Genomic DNA, 19,127 nt, shown 5'->3' on the forward strand with positions numbered 1-19,127 from the left:
AGGTGATACCTCATTGTAGTTTTGATTTGCATTTCTCTAATAATTAGTGATGTTGAGCATCTTTTCATGTGCTTCGTGGCTGTCTGTATGTCTTCTTTGGAGAAATGTCTATTTAGGTCTTCTGCCCATTTTTGGATTGGGGTGTTTGTTTCTTTAATTTTGAGCTGAATGAGCTGTTTATATATTTTGGAGATTAATCCTTTGTCCGTTGATTCATTTTCAAATATTTTCTCCCATTCTGAGGGTTGTCTTTTCGTCTTGTTTATGGTTTCCTTTGCTGTGCAAAAGCTTCGAAGTTTCATTAGGTCCCATTTGTTTATTTTTGTTTTCATTTCCATTACTCTAGGAGGTGGATCAAAAAAGATCTTGCTGTGATTTATGTCAAAGAGTGTTCTTCCTATGTTTTCCTCTAAGAGTTTTATAGTGTCCAGTCTTACATTTAGGTCTCTAATCCATTTTGAGTTTATTTTTGTGTATGGTGTTAGGGAGTATTCTAATTTCATTCTTTTACATGTAGCTGTCCAGTTTCCCCAGCACCACTCATTGAAGAGACTGTCTTTTCTCCATTGTATATTCTTGCCTCCTTTGTCATAGATTAGTTGACCATATGCGTGTGGGTTTATCTCTGGGCTTTCTATCTTGTTCCATTGATCTATGTTTCTGTTTTTGTGCCAGTACCATATTGTCTTGATGACTGTAGCTTTGTAGTATAGTCTGAAGTCAGGGAGTCTGATTCCTCCAGCTCCGTTTTTTTCCCTCAAGATTGCTTTGGCTATTCGGGGTCTTTTGTGTCTCCATACAAATTTTAAGATGATTTGTTCTAGTTCCGTAAAAAATGCCATTGGTAATTTGATAGGGATTGCATTGAATCTATAGATTGCTTTGGGTAGTATAGTCATTTTCACAGTATTGAGCTTTCCATTCCAATAACATGGTATATCTCTCCATCTGTTGGTATCATCTTTAATTTCTTTCATCTGTGTCTTATAGTATTCTGCATACAGGTCTTTTGTCTCCCTAGGTAGGTTTACTCCTAGGTATTTTATTCTTTTTGTTGTAGTGGTAAATGGGAGTGTTTCCTTAATTTCTCTTTCAGATTTTTCATCATTAGTGTATAGGAATGCAAGAGATTTCTGTGCATTAACTTTGTATCCTGCAACTTTACCAAATTCATTAATTAGCTCTAGCAGTTTTCTGGTGGCAGTTTTAGGATTCTCTATGTATAGTATCATGTCATCTGCAAACAGTGACAGTTTTACTTCTTCTTTTCCAATTTGTATTCCTTTTTTTTTTTTACTTTTTATTTATTATTTATTTATTATGTTTATTTTTGGCTGTGTTGGGTCTTCGTTTCTGTGTGAGGGCTTTCTCCAGTTGCGGCGAGTGGGGGCCACTCTTCATCGCGGTGCGCGGGCCTGTCACTATCGCGGCCTCTCTTGTTGTGGAGCAGAGGCTCCAGACGCTCAGGCTCAGTAGTTGTGGCTCACAGGCCCAGTTGCTCCGCAGCATGTGGGATCCTCCCAGACCAGGGCTCGAACCCGTGTCCCCTGCACTGGCAGGCAGACTCTCAACCACTGCGCCACCAGGGAAGCCCTGTATTCCTTTTATTTCTTTTTCTTCTCTGATTTCCGTGGCTAGGACTTCCAGAACTATGTTGAATAATAGTGGTGAGTCCTTGTCTCGTTCCTGATCTTAGAGGAAATGCTTTCAGTTTTTCACCGTTGAGAATGATGTTTGCTGTGGGTTTGTCATATACGGCCTTTATTATGTTGAGGTAGCTTCCCTCTATGCCCACTTTCTGGAGAGTTTTTATCATAAATGGGTGTTGAATTTTGTCAAAAGCTTTTTCTGCATCTATTGAGATGATCATATGGTTTTTATTCTTCAATTTGTTAATATGGTGTATCACATTGATTGATTTGCCTATATTGAAGAATCCTTGCATCCCTGGGATAAATCCCACTTGATCGTGGTGTATGATCCTTTTAATGTGTTGTTGGATTCTGTTTGCTAGTATTTTGTTGAGGATTTTTGCATCTATATTCATCAGTGATATTGGTCTGTAATTTTCTTTTTCTGTAGTGTCTTTGTCTGGTTTTGGTATCAGGGTGATGGTGGCCTCATAGAATGAGTTTGGGAGTGTTCCTTCCTCTGCAATTTTTTGGAAGAGTTTGAGAAGGGTAAGTGTTAGCTCTTCTCTAAATGTTTGATAGAATTCACCTGTGAAGCCATCTGGTCCTGGACATTTGTTTGTTGGGAGATTTTTAATCACAGTTTCAATTTCATTACTTGTGATTGGTCTGTTCATATTTTCTATTTCTTCCTGGTTCAGTCTTGGAAGGTTGTACCTTTCTAAGAATTTGTCCATTTCTTCCAGGTTGTCCATTTTATTGGCATAGAGTTGCTTGTAGTAGTCTCTTAGGATGCTTTGTATTTCTGCGCTGTCTGTTGTAACTTCTCCTTTTTCATTTCTGATTTTATTGATTTTAGTCCTCTCCCTCTTTTTCTTGATGAGTCTGGCTAATGGCTTATCAATTTTGTTTATCTTCTCAAAGAACCAGCTTTTAGTTCTATTGATCTTTGCTATTGTTTTCTTTGTTTCTATTTCATTTATTTCTGCTCTGATCTTTATGATTTCTTTCCTTCTGCTAACTTTGTGTTTTGTTTGTTCTTCTTTCTCTAGTTTCTTTCGGTGTAAGGTTAGATTGTTTACTTGAGATTTTTCTTGTTTCTTGAGGTAGGCTTGTATAGCTATAAACTTCCCTCTTAGAACTGCTTTTGCTGCATCCCGTAGGTTTTGGGTCGTCGTGTTTTCATTGTCATTTGTCTCTAGGTATTTTTTGATTTCCTCTTTGATTTCTTCAGTGATCTCTTGGTTATTTAGTAATGTATTGTTTAGCCTCCATGTGTTTGTGTTTTTTACGTTTTTTTTCCCTGTAATTCACTTCTAATCTCATAGTGTTGTGGTCAGAAAAGATGCTTGATATGATTTCAATTTTCTTAAATTTACTGAGGCTTGATTTGTGACCCAAGATGTGATCTATCCTGGAGAATGTTCCATGCGCACTTGAGAAGAACGTGTAATCTGCTGTTTTTGGATGGAATGTCCTATAAATATCAATTAAATCTATCTGGTCTATTGTGTCATTTAAAGGTTCTGTTTCCTTATTTATTTTCAGTTTGGATGATCTGTCCATTGGTGTAAGTGAGGTGTTAAAGTCCCCCACTATGATTGTGTTACTGTCAATTTCCTCTTTTATAGCTGTTGGCAGTTGCCTTATGTATTGAGGTGCTCCTATGTTGGGTGCATATATATTTATAATTGTTATATCTTCTTCTTGGATTGATCCCTTGATCATTATGTAGTGTCCTTCCTTGTCTCTTGTAACGTTCTTTATTTTAAAGTCTATTTTATCTGATATGAGTATAGCTACTCCAGCTTTCTTTTGATTTCCATTTGCATGGAATATCTTTTTCCATCCCCTCACTTTCAGTCTGTATGTGTCCCTAGGTCTAAAGTGGGTCTCTTGTAGACAGCATATAAATGGGTCTTGTTTTTGTATCCATTCAGCAAGCCTGTGTCTTTTGGTTGGAGCATTTAATCCATTCACGTTTAAGGTAATTATCGATATGTATGTTCCTATGACCATTTTCTTAATTGTTTTGGGTTTGTTTTTGTAGGTCCTTTTCTTCTCTTGTGTTTCCCACTTAGAGAAGTTCCTTTAGCATTTGTTGTAGAGCTGATTTGGTGGTGCTGAATTCTCTTAACTTTTGCTTGTCTGTAAAGCTTTTGATTTCTCTATCAAATCTAAATGAGATCCTTGCCGGGTAGAGTAATCTTGGTTGTAGGTTCTTCCCTTTCATCACTTTAAGTATATCATGCCACTCCCTTCTGGCTTGTAGAGTTTCTGCTGAGAAATCAGCTGTTAACCTTATGGGAGTTCCCTTGTATGTTATTTGTCGTTTTTCCCTTGCTGCTTTCAATAATTTTTCTTTGTCTTTAATTTTTGCCACTTTGATTACTATGTGTCTTGGCGTGTTTCTCCTTGGGTTTATCCTGTATGGGACTCTCTGCGCTTCCTGGACTTAGGTGGCTATTTCCTTTCCCATGTTAGGCAAGTTTTCGACTATAATCTCTTCAAATATTTTCTCTGGTCCTTTCTCTCTCTCTTCTCCTTCTGGGACCCCTATAATGCGAATGTTGTTGCGTTTAATGTTGTCCCAGAGGTCTCTTAGGTTGTCTTCATTTCTCTTCATTCTTTTTTCTTTATCTGTTCTGCAGCAGTGAATTCCACCATTCTGTCTTCCAGGTCACTTATCCGTTCTTCTGCCTCAGTTATTCTGCTCTTGATTCCTTCTAGTGTAGTTTTCATTTCAGTTATTGTATTGGTCATCTCTGTTTGTTTGTTCTTTAATTCTTCTAGGTCTTTGTTAAACATTTCTTGCATCTTCTCGATCTTTGCCTCCATTCTTTTTCCGAGGTCCTGGATCATCTTCACTATCATTATTCTGAAATCTTTCTCTGGAAGGTTGCCTATCTCCACTTCATTTAGTTGTTTTCCTGGGGTTTTCTCTTGTTCCTTCATCTGGTATATAGCCCTCTGCCTTTTCATCTTGTCTATCTTTCTGTGAATGTGGTTTTTGTTCCACAGGCTGCAGGATTGTAGTTTTTCTTGCTTCTGCTGTCTGCCCTCTGGTGGTTGAGGCTGTCTAAGAGGCTTGATGGGAGGCTCTGGTGGTGGGTAGAGCTGACTGTTGCTGTGGCGGTCAGAGGTCCATAAAACTTTTCGGCAGGCGGATCCTTAACCACTGCGCCACCAGGGAAGTCCTTAATGTTGATTTCTAAAACCATTGTATTAAAATATATTGAATCTCAATGACCCAGTTTTGGGGCCCCTTAAATTTTGTGCGCACAGGCAGTGCCTCACCCTGATCTTAACCCTAATCCCACCCCTGGGGAGTCTTCCTCTTACTTCTTGGAGATACATGATCAGTGTTACTTTGGTGCCTCATTTGGAAAATGGGTGAAGAAGCAGACTTTGGAGGTTGGGGGAATTAAGTGAAATACTACTTTATTATGTGCTGTTACCCCGTTGAGGTTGGGTGTCTGCGATTGGTCCCCAAGGGCAGCTGGTAGAAGGTGCAGGCATGTCGACCTTCATTCCTGGGTCTGCATTCTCTCCAGGCTGTAGGCAAACGGACGCCTGACCGAATTTGGCCCTTGGGCCGTAGTTTTCTAAGAAAAACCCCTGTCTTTCTTCATTGAGTGGAAGAAAATCCATTTGGAGGAACCTCCTTCTCGGTGCCCTATCTCATGGGGGAATATTCTGGGGTCCATATTTCCTGGGATACTCAGCACAAGGAAGAGAGCCAGGGGATAGCCTCTGTGTCATCCAAGACATCCTCCCCAATTCCCGTGAATCTGCAGAGTCTGGACCACACAGGTCAGCTGAGGTAACCCTGTATGGCTCAGGGCTATCCAAGCTCTCTTCCCACATTGATACTTCTTGCAGGAAAAATGGTAGGAGAGTTAAGTGCTGGCCACCACCTACAGGTAAGAGTCTCTCTTCGGCATTTTTATTCAGTCAGGGAAACACATATGGACCTTGTTTGTCCAGTTTGACTCATCGGAATGGAGCTTCTGATGCATTGCCTGGGACCTCCTGAAATCCATGGCTTAAAGGATGCTGTCTGTTTACACGGAACTTTCGGGAAAAAAATAAAAATAAAACCATTGTCCAGATCTGATGGAGGGAAAGGGGCCCCCAAACATCGTTCAGAATGGTCCTGTCTTCACTGAGATTTCTTTTTGTTCAGGGGCTGCAGCTGGGAAGATCTGGGGAAACCTCGGTCCATACAGGTGGCCTGTCCCCGCTGGGTGTTGGTGTGGTCCAACGGGATTGAGATGCAGGCTGACCCCAGGGCGCTCGCCTTGGGTTACAGGAGATTTCTTTAAAGACCGCCTTCCGGAGCCGGATCTGTGCATCCTGGCCAGGGTCCTGCATGACTGGACTGGTGAGAAGTGCTCACACCTGCTGGGGAGTACCTACCAGGCCTGCAAGACAGGTAGGAGGTAGGGCTGCGTGTCGCTGTGTTGGCAACTCGGGGCAGGGTTGGCAGACTCTCCTTGGGATGCTGGGGACTGAGTTCATGTCACAGGTAAGGGGCGTCATCCAACCCAATGGCTCTCCTTCCGCATCAGTAATTAAAACCGACCAAAAAATGGCATTGATAACCATTCTGCAGCGTATCCCAATGAAAGATGGAGATAGCCGCTGTGTGCGAGGGGGACAGTATCCTGTGAGGTCACCATCCTGAGGGTCCATGAGGACGTGGGCACAGCCGCTGTGTGCGAGGGGGACAGTATCCTGTGAGGTCACCATCCTGAGGGTCCATGAGCACGTGGGCACAGCCCCTGTGTGCGAGGGGACAGTATCCTGTGAAGTCACCATCCTGAGGGTCCGTGCGGACGTGGGCACAGCCGCTGTGTGTGATGGGGACAGTATCCTGTGAGGTCACCATCCTGAGGGTCCATGAGGACGTGGGCACAGCCTCTGTGTACGAGGGGGACAGTATCCTGTGAGGTCACCATCCTGAGGGTCCATGAGGACGTGGGCACAGCTTCTGAGTGTGATAAGGTGACAGTCCCAGCCGAGTGCTGAAGGTTTCCTTGCTTTCGGGACATCACCACGTCTCAGGCTTTTGAATTGCTTCTCCCTCTCCCAGATCGTCCATTTTCCCCAGAAACTGTGGTTCTGTTAGTGGGGAATCATTTTCAGAGGCAGGGTTGCCATTGCTGGGAGGGCAGTGTTTCTAGACCCCTTCCATGGAGACAGCTAGGAAATGGATTGAACACGCTGAATTATTCACATTTCCATCCATAGGGGCATTACCGGGCAGTTACTCAGTTTGTATAACTTTGTCCGCGTGTGGCGTCCTACACCTGGAACCCTGTTCCTAAGATCATCAATACTACTTGCTTGCCTTGTCCTGCTGTGTGCATGACGTCATTCCAAAGGAGCAAAACCGAGGTTACTACAAACAAGGGAACTGCCAGGCGGTGCTGTGTCTTGTCTGCAGTTCTTCTGTTTAGAATATCCACGAATTGGTGCCTCCACGGTCACAGAAACTATGGTTGTCGCCCGGAGGTGATGTTGCCAATCGAATCACAGCCTTCTCATGGCCTTTGGTTTGCTTCCAGTGTTTAGGGCTTGCCTTTGCTTTTTATGTGTTAATTCTTGGATGACTAACACATTTGCATGATTCAAAAACCAAATGCTGATGAAAGGTACATGCAGAGAAGTCCAGCTTGTAATCTGACCCCCTCACGCATATTTCTCCCCAGCTCTTTTAGGAGAGATGATTTATGCTCTTTTTTTAAAAAAAAAAAATTACAAAAATAAATAAATAAAGCCGCCATGTCTCCTGGGTGAAGCCACGCCCGGGAGGGACCTGGCACCGGGGCCGCTGCCCACAGCATCCACGGTCACCCTGCCCCTCACCCGCCTTGTCTCTGAGATCCAAACGCAGCACCTGCCGGTTTGCATATTTCTCTGGATGGCCAGAACTCTGCAAGGGAAGCCATCGATGATGCTGAAGCCAGGGGCAGCCCTCGGAAGCAGGAGGAGCATGGCTTTGCAGGTCTGGAATTTCTACCCAGCAGGAAGCTGACCTTGGGCACGTCACCTACCTTATCTGCACCCTCACCCTTCAAATTTAACAGATGGGACTGGGTAATCTCTAAAGTTTGTCTTAAATGCCCTGTGATTCTTTGAATATGTCCAACCAATGCCTCTCAGCTGGGGTGATCTTGCCCCCCGCCCCCGGTTGGGGACACACCTGGCAGTGTCTGGAGTCATCTTGGGCTGTCTCGCTGGACTGAAGGATGCTGCTGGCCGCTGGTGACTGGGTACCAGGGTTGCTGCACAACACGCCACAGCACACAGGGTACCCCACATCTGAGAGTGGCCCAGCAGCCCCTGACGCCCACAGTGCCGGGCTCGAGAGACTGGGTCAGGATGTGGTCACACTGCAGCTTCCCCGATCCTCGTGGCCGTGACGACAGGACTGGTTCTTAGGGGTGCGTTGATTTCTTAAAAGTCCTCCTGAGCCGAGGGCTCTGGGAGGGTCACGCTGTCTTCGTGGGGGTAGGAAGAGAAACAGGACCTTCTTCAGAAGATGATGGAAAGCCAGCTGCTGGTCCCAGACTGTGCTCCCCAGCGTTGGTCCAGCTCCGTGGCCTGGGGAGGGGCCGGGTGGACTCAGCAGGGAGGACCCTCCAGGGTGCCAGGAATCACCTGCTCTGGCTTCTTCCCAAATACCTCTCAGGACAGCCTGGAGCCTTGGAGGCAGACATCCTCCTGTTGCCACGGCGACGCTGGACCACTTGGGGCAGGACCGGGATGCCTGTCTGCCAGCAGATGGCACTGTTGGGCGGTTTAATGGACGTTGGCTCCACGGACCAGAGGAGGCTGGGGTGGCCCTAAACGGAGAAGACGCCCCCACTTTATGCCTTTGCCCCCGAAAATGTTAGGTTTCACGAAAACAAGTACCTTTTCATCATTTTCCCCCGTGAAGGGCGATTACAAAGTAAGAATAAAAGGCATCATTCTCCAGGTTCTAAGGGAGGGCACACTGCCCCCCGCCAGCACCCTGTCCCGCGGAGAGACACCCTGGGCCAGGTGGATATAAACGTACAGTAGGGCCGGCTGCATCTCTCGCAGCAGGGCCCTCGAGCCATTGCCGGAAACACCACCTCTTTCTGGAGGTTTTCTGCCCCAGTGAAGAATTTGCGTGGTCAGCGGTGATATGGAAGGCCCCGGTCAGCTTGTCTAGAAGAAAAGCTGCTGAAACACACAGCACGGCATGAACCCTTTGGATTAAAAAAACAACAACAACAACACAGTTCTTGTACAAGGTTGTCACAGAAAACGAATACCCCTTCTCTTTTGTTTCTCTGACGTATTAGCTTCCACGGGGGACGACGATGTATGCTGAACTGATGGACATTTCCCAAAGGACGTGTTTGCCACTGCCTGGGTCATTGCAATGCCTCCTGCATCCTCCAGACTTGGGGCCCCAAGTCTGCACAAAGTAGGACCCCTTTGTGTGCAGGGGCCGAACGCATCCATCCATGTAAGTTAACGGTTCCTTACAGCAGAAACTAACACAGCACTGGAAAGTAACTATACTCCAATAAAAAGTCATTTTAAAAATTTAAAAAAGGGACTTCCCTGGCGGTCCAGCGGTTTAGACTCCGGGCTCCCAATGCAGGGGGCTCAGGTTCGATCCCTGGTCAGGGAACTGGATCCCACACGCCGCGGTGACGATCCCGCCTGCCGCAAACTAAGACCCAGCGCGGCCACATAAATAAATAAATATTTTTTTTTAATTAAAACAAAAATTGGCCTTTCTGGCTTTTTTCACTCCTGCAGAACGACCGTGTCTATGGGAAAAACATTGAAGGGAAATACGGTATTGAAGGGAGACGGCAGTAGGCACACCCAAAACGCTCCTCTTTTACAAAGCTTTCACGCCTAGGATCTCATGGGACCCCTGGGGCCGAGTGTGCAAAAATGGACTTGCCGGGCTTGTGCAAATGCATGCAGGGAGACGCTTGCGAAGGAGCAGAGACTGTCCTGTTTGGAACGATGCACCAGGGTGGGACTGTCACCCCCAACCCCTGGCCCGTGGAGACGCTGGTGATGAAACTGCGCCGGAGATGGCTTACGGGGTCCGCCAGATCCACTGGGGTTCATCTCTGGGCTGCCCTGTGCCCATGTGATTGACACCTACCTGGCTCTGTAACTGCCTGATTTCGGGGAGGGGGCGTCGGCCAGTGCGTGAGAAGGGGCTGCTGCCTAGCAGGGTTTTCCTGGGTTCTTCTCCCCAAACTGAGCAGCTCTTCCCCTTGGTCTTCGAGACCTGTGGGGGGGGGTGCACCCCCCCTCCCTTGGGGATTCCCCTTGGCCGAGCCCACGCTGTAGGACTGTCTCGTCTATGATCTCCAAGACGCTGACCCATGTAGGAAGGAAGCAAGTAGCTTCTTCAGTGCCAGGCTGTACAAACGGATATTATTCGGACGTTATCAGAATTGCAAAGGGCCATCCTCAGCTAGACAATACCTTGGCACCGTTTATTTTAAATTTTCTAATGTGATTCCTTAACAAATGTAAATCTATATAGTAGGGTTTTTTAAAGTATATATTTATTTATTTATGTATTTATTTGGCTGTGCCGGGTCTTAGTTGCGGCACACGGGATCTTTAGTTGCGGCATGCAGGATCTAGTTCCCCGACCAGGGATCGAACCCCCGGCTGCCGGCACTGGGAGTGCGGAGTCTTAACCGCTGGACCGCCAGGGAAGTCCCTGTGCCATATTTTAGATTCCACAGATAAGTGACATCATATGATATTTTTCTTTGTCTGACTGACTTCACTTAGTATGATCATCTCTAGGTCCATCCACGTTGCTGCAAATGGCATGATTTCATTCTTGTTTATGGCTGAGTCATATCCCGTTGTATATATGTACCACATCTTCTTTATCTCTTCTTCTGTCGATGGGCATTTAGGTGGCTTCCATGTCCTGGCTATTGTAAATAGTGCAGCTATGAACATTATTTTACTTTTTAGAATAATAAGTGATCTTCATGATGCTTATAGATGGACATGGCTACAGAATGGTTAGCTTTGGAAAAGTAGAAATTGCTTTAAAAATTTGTCATTAATAGTAAAACCATCCTCCAGATAACCTGACCCGCCACCCAAGTCCTTAAGCTACCAGCAAATCAAAACCTAATTAGTATAGGAGACTTCAGTTGGGAAAATAGATTCTAAAATTAATCATAAACAGGTTCACATCTCTCAGGATGGCTACTATCAGAAAAGACCCCAGAAAATAACAAGCGTTGGTGAGGATGTAGAGAAACGTGAACACTTGTGCAATGCTGGTGAGAATGTAAAATGGTGTTGCTGCCTCAGAGAACAGAATGGAGGTTTCTCAAAGAGTTAAACACCGAACTACCATAGGATGCAGCCTTTGAGTATTTACCCAAAAGAATTGAGAGCAGAAACTCGGAGAGGTATTTGCACACCCACGTTCACTGCAGCGTTATTCACAACGGCCAAAATATGGACTGTAAATGTCCATAAACGTAAATGTTCATGCATGGGTGATGGACACACAGAATGGGGTCCATCCACACAGTGGAATATTACTCAGTCCTAAAAAAGGAGGGAAGTTCTGACGCAGGCCACAACGTGGATGGACCTTGAGGACGTGAGGCTCAGTGACACAAGGCAGTCACAGAAGGACAAATCCTGTAGGCTTCCACTTATATGAGGTCCCTAGGGGAGTCAAATCCATAGAGACAGAGCAGGAGGGTGGGTGCCTGGGGCTGGGGAGTGGGTGTTTAATGGGGACAGTTTCGGTCTGGGCAGATGAAAGAGTTCTGGAGATGACGCCGGGGATGGTTGTACAACGTGAATATACTCAAGACCACTGAGCTGTACACTTAACAATGGTCACTTTGATGTTGTGTCTTTTTTCCATCGTGAAAACAAATTCCCTATAAAGGACTGTAGGCACATTCCCCTCAGTGCAGACGCGATGACCCAGGCCGGAGAAGGAAGCTGCTGGCTTTGGAGGACAGGCGGGTAACCTGTGCAGACAGAGGACCTAGAACAGGGGACAGACAGTTCCACGTGCCCCCCCACACCCCCCCACCGGGAGCGGAAGCTGGGATTCCTGCTACCTGCCCTGGGAGAAGCAGCAGGAGCGTGGAAGGGTGGCATGGGTGTGGGTGACCCCGTCTGGCCCCTGGAGTTTCCCCTCCTTAGCAGGTGTGAGGTGGGCTCCAGGTGGGCGTACCTGCAGATGGGGGTAGGGAACGCACTCGTGGGGCAGAGCACGCCCAGTCTCCCCTCTGCAGCCAGAGCACAGGGGGAGACAAGTGCCTGTGAACCCCTGTCCCCCAGGGAGGCTGGCTCAGGGCCCCCAGGGGAGGGCACCTAGAGTGAGGAGGGGGTCCTAGCAGTGGGGGAGGGGCCACAGACAAGGTAGCGGGGGTCGCTGAGCTGCCCTGAGGAGCTGAGCCTCTGCGAGACCTGAAAGCAGGTGACCCCACCCGACTAGGTGAGAGGAACCTGCGCAGGTAGGGGTGGCGGGGGGCTGGGGGACACAGGTGTCCTGTCCCGGAAGCCGCGTCCCGGGTAGGAGCGAGCAGGTGTCCCGACGGACAGCAGGGGGCGCTCCTGCCCCATCATGCCGTCCACCTGCTCGGTCGACCCGTGGTCCCTAGCAAGTCATCACGGAGGGAAGGCTTCGATGAGTGTCTGCAAACAGATGTTCCCCTGGTGAGGCCTGCCGTGCTGACAGCTCCCCGGCCCCTTTAACACGTCTGTGCTGAGACAGCACAACCCCGGTTAGCCAGGAGGAGGCTTCCCTGTGTCCCCGCCCCTGTCTTTCCTTTCCTCTCCACTGAGCTGCTTACCTGAGATTTCCGGGCGTGACAATTTCCGGAGAATTCGTTCGGTGGCGTCGAGAACTGGGCCACAAAGCACAGCACGGGAGCGTCCGTAGAGGGAGGGACATGGGGTCGGCTCCCTGGCTCGTTTCAGCGAATGTGATGGAAATCTGTCACCTGTGCCTTGGCCTCGCTGCTGCTTCTACCCTGCAGCCCTCTCCCTGGGCTTGCGATGGTTAGATTTTCCATCACTGGCTGTGTCATGTGAGGGCATCCGGACACCGTGGCCCGGTGGAATCCGCCTCGGGGACGCATCACAACACTTAGCGTGGGCGGCGGGGGCCGGAAGGTGGTCCTCGTCATCCACAGAAGGAGGTTGGCCTGCGGGGGGGGGGGGAACCCTCCTCCCCACCTCCCCCATGGGAAGAGACCCGAGGGGCTTTTCCAACGATGATGACCGTGCCACTTAAAGCACCTGGGCATCGCCGGGGAGACGGCACAGTGGGAAACACACGGGTGCCCTGGGCTGGCCAGGTACCTCTCCCCAAGCATCTCGGCGCCTTTGCGCTGGGGGGTGGGGTGGGGGGGAATGGGGGGGTGGGGGGGTGGCGGGGAATTGAATGTCAAGCTGGTGCAGTTCCCCAAGAAAGATGCCTGGTGGTGGCGCTCGGGGCGATCGCTCTGCCGGGGATTCTGGGTCGGAAGTGGCTTCCCATCTACTCGTGTCTGCCTTATGACTTCTAGTAATTGTCCTGCTGTTTTACGTGGAGACCGGACCAGTGTGTGACTACATGTGTTACTTCTGTAATTATACAGCATCTGTTTATACCTGGTTCTATGATATATAATCCAAGGATGGCACCTGTCCGTAGATATCTCCGGGTCTGTATTTATGCCCCTGCGTGTGTGTCTACACCTGTGTGTGTCCGGGATGATAGGACTATATCTGTGTCTTTAATCCCTGACCACATTGCTGTCTCTGTATAATCTGAAAGCTTATTCTGTGGTCTGTCTATAAGTATAGGCAACCTATGTGTTCTAAACACAATTTTTTTTTTACAACGTTACAATTTATTCAAATACTTGGCATCTCTGTGCATTTTTTTTCCCCAACTACAGAGACACCTCATTTATTCCAGGTGGCCATGGAAAGAGGTATTCCACACGACTGAATTAAAGTCTGAATTAAACAAAAAATGTTTGAGTATAAATCTTCCTAAATTGAGTATGAATTTCCCCTACATTCTTCAATGGAGTTTGCCAATCCTCACTCAACTTTCTCTCTTTCTTTCTTTTTCTTCTTCCTTCCTTCCCCCTCTCCCTATTCTGTTTATTTCTCTCTTCTTGCTTTCTTGATTTTTTCTTTGGTTTTTAATAACACAGGGTTCAAAACACCTGATATATTTCTTTATATTCTTTTCCATGATGGTTTATCACGGGATATTGAGTAGAGTGCCCTGTGCTATACAGTAGGACCTTGTTGTTGATCCATCCTATATATAATTGTTTGCATCTGCTAACCCCAAATTCCCAATCCTTCCCTCCCCACCACACCCGCCTTGGCAACCACAAGTCTGTTCTCTATGTCTGGCTAAACACATAATGAGATGTGTAATCTCAGGAAGCAATTTTCCCCCTTGGGATTATAGAATTATTCTAATAATGATTAATAATATTTTTTAAAGTGCTAACAGCAATATGGCACTTAGTCTGTGCAGGGCACCATCCTGCATGCTTTCCATATTTCGTTCATTATTTTCATTATCAACCTCCCCCCAAGGCAGGCATCCTTATCCTCACCTTACAGATGGGGAAACCGAGGCACAGACCGTCACTGACTTGCTGGAAGTGAGCTTCAGCACTGAGCTTTGAGCCTGGGGGTGCTGGTGGTGGGGCTGGGGTCTGAGGGTCATGGGATGACCAGAAGTCACCCGATTGCTATGTGGAAGAGGGATGATGTGTGGACTGTTTTAAGGGACATGTCACAGTTCTTTGTTTTTCCAAATCAAGCCAGCCTGGGCTCTGCGTCCCCATTTGAGCTTAGGTGGAAGGGGATAATGAAAATTCTGGAGCGGGGATAACGGGGTCCTGCGGCTAAGACAGACAACTCCAGCTTTTATTTAAAGTCTACGGCCCCCAAATCTAATGTCAAGTGTGTATGGAAAGGAGATAAAAGGCTGTGGACAGAGGGATTCAGCTTCTGGTTTCCATGGAGTTGGTCCAGCACCAGAGGGACGGCTTGTGAAGCGGTACTGTGTAACCCTGGGGAATATTTTGGCCCTTTGGATGGGAAGGCACTAGTAGAAATGTTTTGTTGAAAGCGTGGCTTTCCAGGAAGGAAATAAACATCAGTGCTCCCCTGGAGAGACAATAAATGAGGTGCGGACACAAGGTCCACCCTCCCCCCACTGCCAATCTCAGACAATCAGGTCCTCCTGGCTCATTACCTGGGGGGAAGCTGAGTCCCCCGCTGCTTCTAGGTGGAATGGGCGAGGAGGGAGAGCCTTGGCAGCACATGGCCTTGGTGTAGACGGGAGGAAACGTCTCCGGCGGGGAAGTTGTCTGGCGTGGCTGAAGTTATGGATTAGGGGGGGGAAGAGAATTTATAAGTGGGGAGAAGAGGAAAAAGAGCCTCAGACGGGACAGCTGACATAGCAACGGAGCCAGACATGTGGGAGCGGGGTGCAGGGCACGCCCACCCAGGCTGCCCGCTGCCTGGCCCACCTGGGGCCCCCAGGGACAGGACATGCGGAGATGTCAAGGCCAGTTCTTTTTTTTTTTTTTTTTTGAGAGAAAAGTATATAAATTTATTTCATGTAAGTTTTATGTTACATGGGAGGCTTCATAAGGAAATAAAGACCTGGAGTAATGGTTAAACCCGAGCTTTTTAATATTAGGTTTGATGAAGAATGGAGCGTCATGGGAAAAGGGTATGGGTAGTAAACTGGGGGAAACTTAGCAAGTCCTGTTTGTTCAGATTCCTCTCTGTGTCCCCTGTCTTCAAAAATAAGGATGCTCCTTTCCTCTGAATATAGGGAGGGCCCCTTGCACGTGAGGGTTTTGTGACATGCTTCAGGGGAAGGTCAGAAAGTCCTTCTTGCATGTGCTCTTTCTCAAGTTCCTTCAGCTTAAAATATTCAGTATACCAAGGTACTATATCTTGGGGTAGCATGTCCTGATCCCCATCAGCGTGCTATCTCTGCAGAACTTTAGTTCCTTCTCTAGAACTGCCCACACTACAGCCCTTTGGGGATGTCATGCCATCGCTTCAAAATCAGTGTTGAAACCCCAAAACTTCCCCTTTCAACTTTCCCTTTTAACTTCCCCTTTCAACAAAATTCTGCAGTAACACTACCATTCACCAGACTTTCATTTCTTGTACTTTAGATATGGGGTCAATGGGGGAAAATGGAACAGAAGTTCAGTTAGTTTATCTTTGAAAGTGGGGACCCTCTCCTGTTTGCTTTTGCAGTCTCAGCATCCAAGTCAGGTGTTCAGCGAATGTTTCTTGAACTGAGTATTTCAGTGATTCTTAAGTTCATTATTTTCTCTTCCTTCTAGTTGCCAGTTCTTGTATAACGTAGGCGTCAGATAAATTTCAGTTACTTAATGCAAGAAACTACAAAACTGCTTTGAAATTGCATGGTTTTTTTCTTTATAATTTAAAACAAAAATTGGGGATTATCAATAAGAGTTAGGAAAAAGATAGTATGCTTAAAAATTGCACTTCTTGGTGATGACCACTAGTTATAATTGGTGTATTTCTTTGCTAGGCACCAAACATTTAAAAATAGACTGATCATGTCTGTTTACTATTTTATTAGGGTCTTTCCTCCACATTCTGAAACTTTCCTTAACCATGTGATTTTTGATGGCTGTGTAAGTACATTGAATTGCTTCTCTTTTGGTAGGACATTTAGGTCATTTCTGACTCTTTTCACTGTAAATAACCTATGGATGTCCTCACTCATTGAATCATTGATGGATTGATTGATTCATTCAGTAAACGGGTTCCAAGCCAGACCCCAGGCTGGGCCCCAGGAGGGGATGTGGAACCCTCGGGTGTGGTCCCTGGGGGTGATTCAGGGCTTAGACTGTTCATCCCACAGGCAGATGATAAATCCTACAGAGTGTGCCGGTCCCAGAAAGCCACCGACAGTGACACTGGTTTGATCCATATGGGCTTGAGGAATAACTCTAAAATACTGATTTCCGACTCAGCTCTGAGGACCCAAGACTCATGTATGCGGACAAACTTCCACCCAGAAAGACTGTGCCAGTCAAGTCGGAGGGACCATTGCACCGAAGAGTCCGCATTAGTCTTTATGACACGTGAAGTCTCATTTGCGTTTCTGCCATAACTAGCAGAGTTAACTTTTTACGGGATTATCGGCCCCAGGTATTTTTTTCCTCAGATGAATTCCCAGTTCCTCGACCTTGCCTTGGCTTCCGTCGGATGCGTTGGCCTCTTCTGCTTAATTTGTCCTGTGAAAAGAATCAACTCCCTTTCGGCTTTTATCGCTTTTTATGCTTTTTGTAGTAAAAGGTGACAGGTCATTTGTATGACGATAAACGTGACACTGCTTATTCTAAGAACTTTGGGAAACCGGGAGGATTTGTAAAAATAATAGGATTTGGATCCCTTCCGCCCAGAACACACCCCCGTGTGGCTTGTTCGTGCCGACGCTGGCTTTTGGGTTAAGTGCTGCTTCCCGAGCGGGGGTCCTCTCCCCATGCCAGCTGAGTAGGGCTGCCCGCCCGACCCCCATGCCCCCGCCCCCTCCTCTTTATCGGCATCATTTAGGCCCCGGGCTACATGCAGCCTTGCTGGACTTTTCCCTGTCGTGTACCGGGGACCAGGCTGCACCAAGAGGAAACCACAGGGACTTCCCTGGTGGCACAGTGGTTGAGAGTCCGCCTGCCAACGCAGGGGGCACGAGTTCGAACCCTGGTCCAGGAAGATCCCACATGCCGCGGAGCAGCTAAGCCCGTGCGCCACAATTACTGAGCCTGCGCTCTAGAGCCCGCGAGCCACAACTACTGAGTCCGTGTGCCACAACTACTGAAGCCCGCGCACCTAGAGCCCGTGCTCCGCAACAAGAGAAGCCCCCACTCGCTACAACTAGAGAAAGCCCGCGCGCAGCAGTGAAGACCCAACGCAGCCAAAAATAAATAAATTAATAAATAAATTAATTAATTAAAAAAGAAAAAGAAAGCGGAAACCACAGCCTTGGACCGCCGGCCGCTGCTAGCAGTCACCTTTCCCCAGGTGCGTTTTCACGTGCAGAGACACCCCACCCCCATCCGGCTGCCCACCTCCCGAGCAGGTGCTCCACACAGAGCGCTCGGTACTCCGGAAACCGTCCAAATCGTGCCCGGAGGAGACTGGCTGGACGTGACAGCCAGGTCCCGGGGCCGCCGGAGAGCAGAGTCTCCGTTGACAAGAAACGAGGCTCTCACGGAAATAACACAAGTGACTTCAAACAGCAAAAGTGAAGACAGTCCCTGTGGAAGACATCAGGATGTAGAGAAAGGAAGAAAGGATCAGAAAAGCGTCCGTTACCCTCCACGCAGGGCTAATTACTGTGTGTTTCTGAGGCACTTTACCTATTGATAAATACTTGAAGGAGGGTGGGTTTCAGCTGGAAAAATATGAGTCCTGGCCTGCGTGCAAAGCGTGATGACTTTTTGTACAAAAAGCCCGTTTGCCTGCTTTGCCCGTTTCCCATCAGTTTGTAATTTGCCACTTAAGTTTTTTTTTAACCTTTTTAAAAAAATTTTATTTATTTATTTATGGCTACGTTGGGTCTTCGTTGCTGCGCGCGGGCTTTCTCTAGTTGCGGCAAGCGGGGGCTACTCTTCGTTGCGGTGCACGGGCTTCTCATTGTGGTGCCTTCTCTTGTTGCAGAGCACGGGCTCTAGGCGCACAGACTTCAGTAGTTGTGGCTCCCGGGCTCTAGAGCACAGGCTCAGTAGTTGTGGCGCACAGGCTTAGTTGCTCCGCGGCATGTGGGATCTTCCGGGACCAGGGCTCAAACCCGTGTCCCCTGCATTGGCAGGCGGATTCTTAACCACTGCGCCACGAAGGAAGTCCCTAACTTATTTTAAAAAAATTTTTATTGCAGTATAGTTGATTTACAGTGCTGTGTTAGTTTCAGGTGTACAGCAAAGTGAATCAGTTATACATATACATGTATTCACTCTTTTTTAAGGTTCTTTTCCCATATAGGTCATTACAGAGCATTGAGTAGAGTTCCCTGTGCTATACAGTAGGTTCTCATTAGTTATCTGTGTTATATATAGTCATGTGTATATGTCAATACTAATCTCCCAATTTATCCCTCCCACTTAAGTTTTTTTGATTTGCCATTTCTAATTTGATGGCAAAGCAAATCATCCAATCTCTGTTCACCGTGTCCTACCTCTGTCCATTATGTTTAGAAAAGCCTTCCTTTATAAAAGTATAAACGTAGCTTCCAATCTCTTTTAGTACAGTATTTTATTTTTTACAGTTAAAAATGTGTGGGATTAACTGTGTGGAATTGATGGGGGGGGGATGCATTCTAGGAATCTACCTCTTTGATTTATTGAAATGGACCGTTCAAAAAAAAAGAAACCAAAAGCAAAAAAAAAAAAAAAAAATACCCTGGCACGAAAGTGT

The 19,127-nt window shown here is 47.1% G+C and overlaps 1 protein-coding gene across 3 annotated transcripts in view; it reads left to right on the plus strand.

Annotated features, from left to right (window-relative positions):
- The window catches only part of LOC309653439 (acetylserotonin O-methyltransferase-like), a 45,635-nt gene that overhangs the window by 22,820 nt on the left and 3,688 nt on the right, over nt 1-19,127 (plus strand). Inside the window, exons 6-7 of one of the 3 annotated variants that reach the window (XM_082448133.1) lie at nt 5,944-6,066; nt 6,885-8,406. The exons of 1 other annotated variant lie outside the window; for it this stretch is intronic. In XM_082448133.1, the coding sequence (XP_082304259.1) occupies nt 5,944-6,066; nt 6,885-6,961 (200 nt within the window). In that variant the 3' untranslated portion in view covers nt 6,962-8,406. Of the gene's footprint in view, nt 1-5,943; nt 6,067-6,884; nt 8,407-19,127 lie in introns of those variants that run through there. One more of the 3 variants, XM_082448134.1, reaches the window with a different exon arrangement.

Source organism: Balaenoptera physalus (genome assembly GCF_965194825.1).
Source record: "Balaenoptera physalus genome assembly, chromosome: Y".
NCBI classification, from domain to species: domain Eukaryota; kingdom Metazoa; phylum Chordata; class Mammalia; order Artiodactyla; family Balaenopteridae; genus Balaenoptera; species Balaenoptera physalus.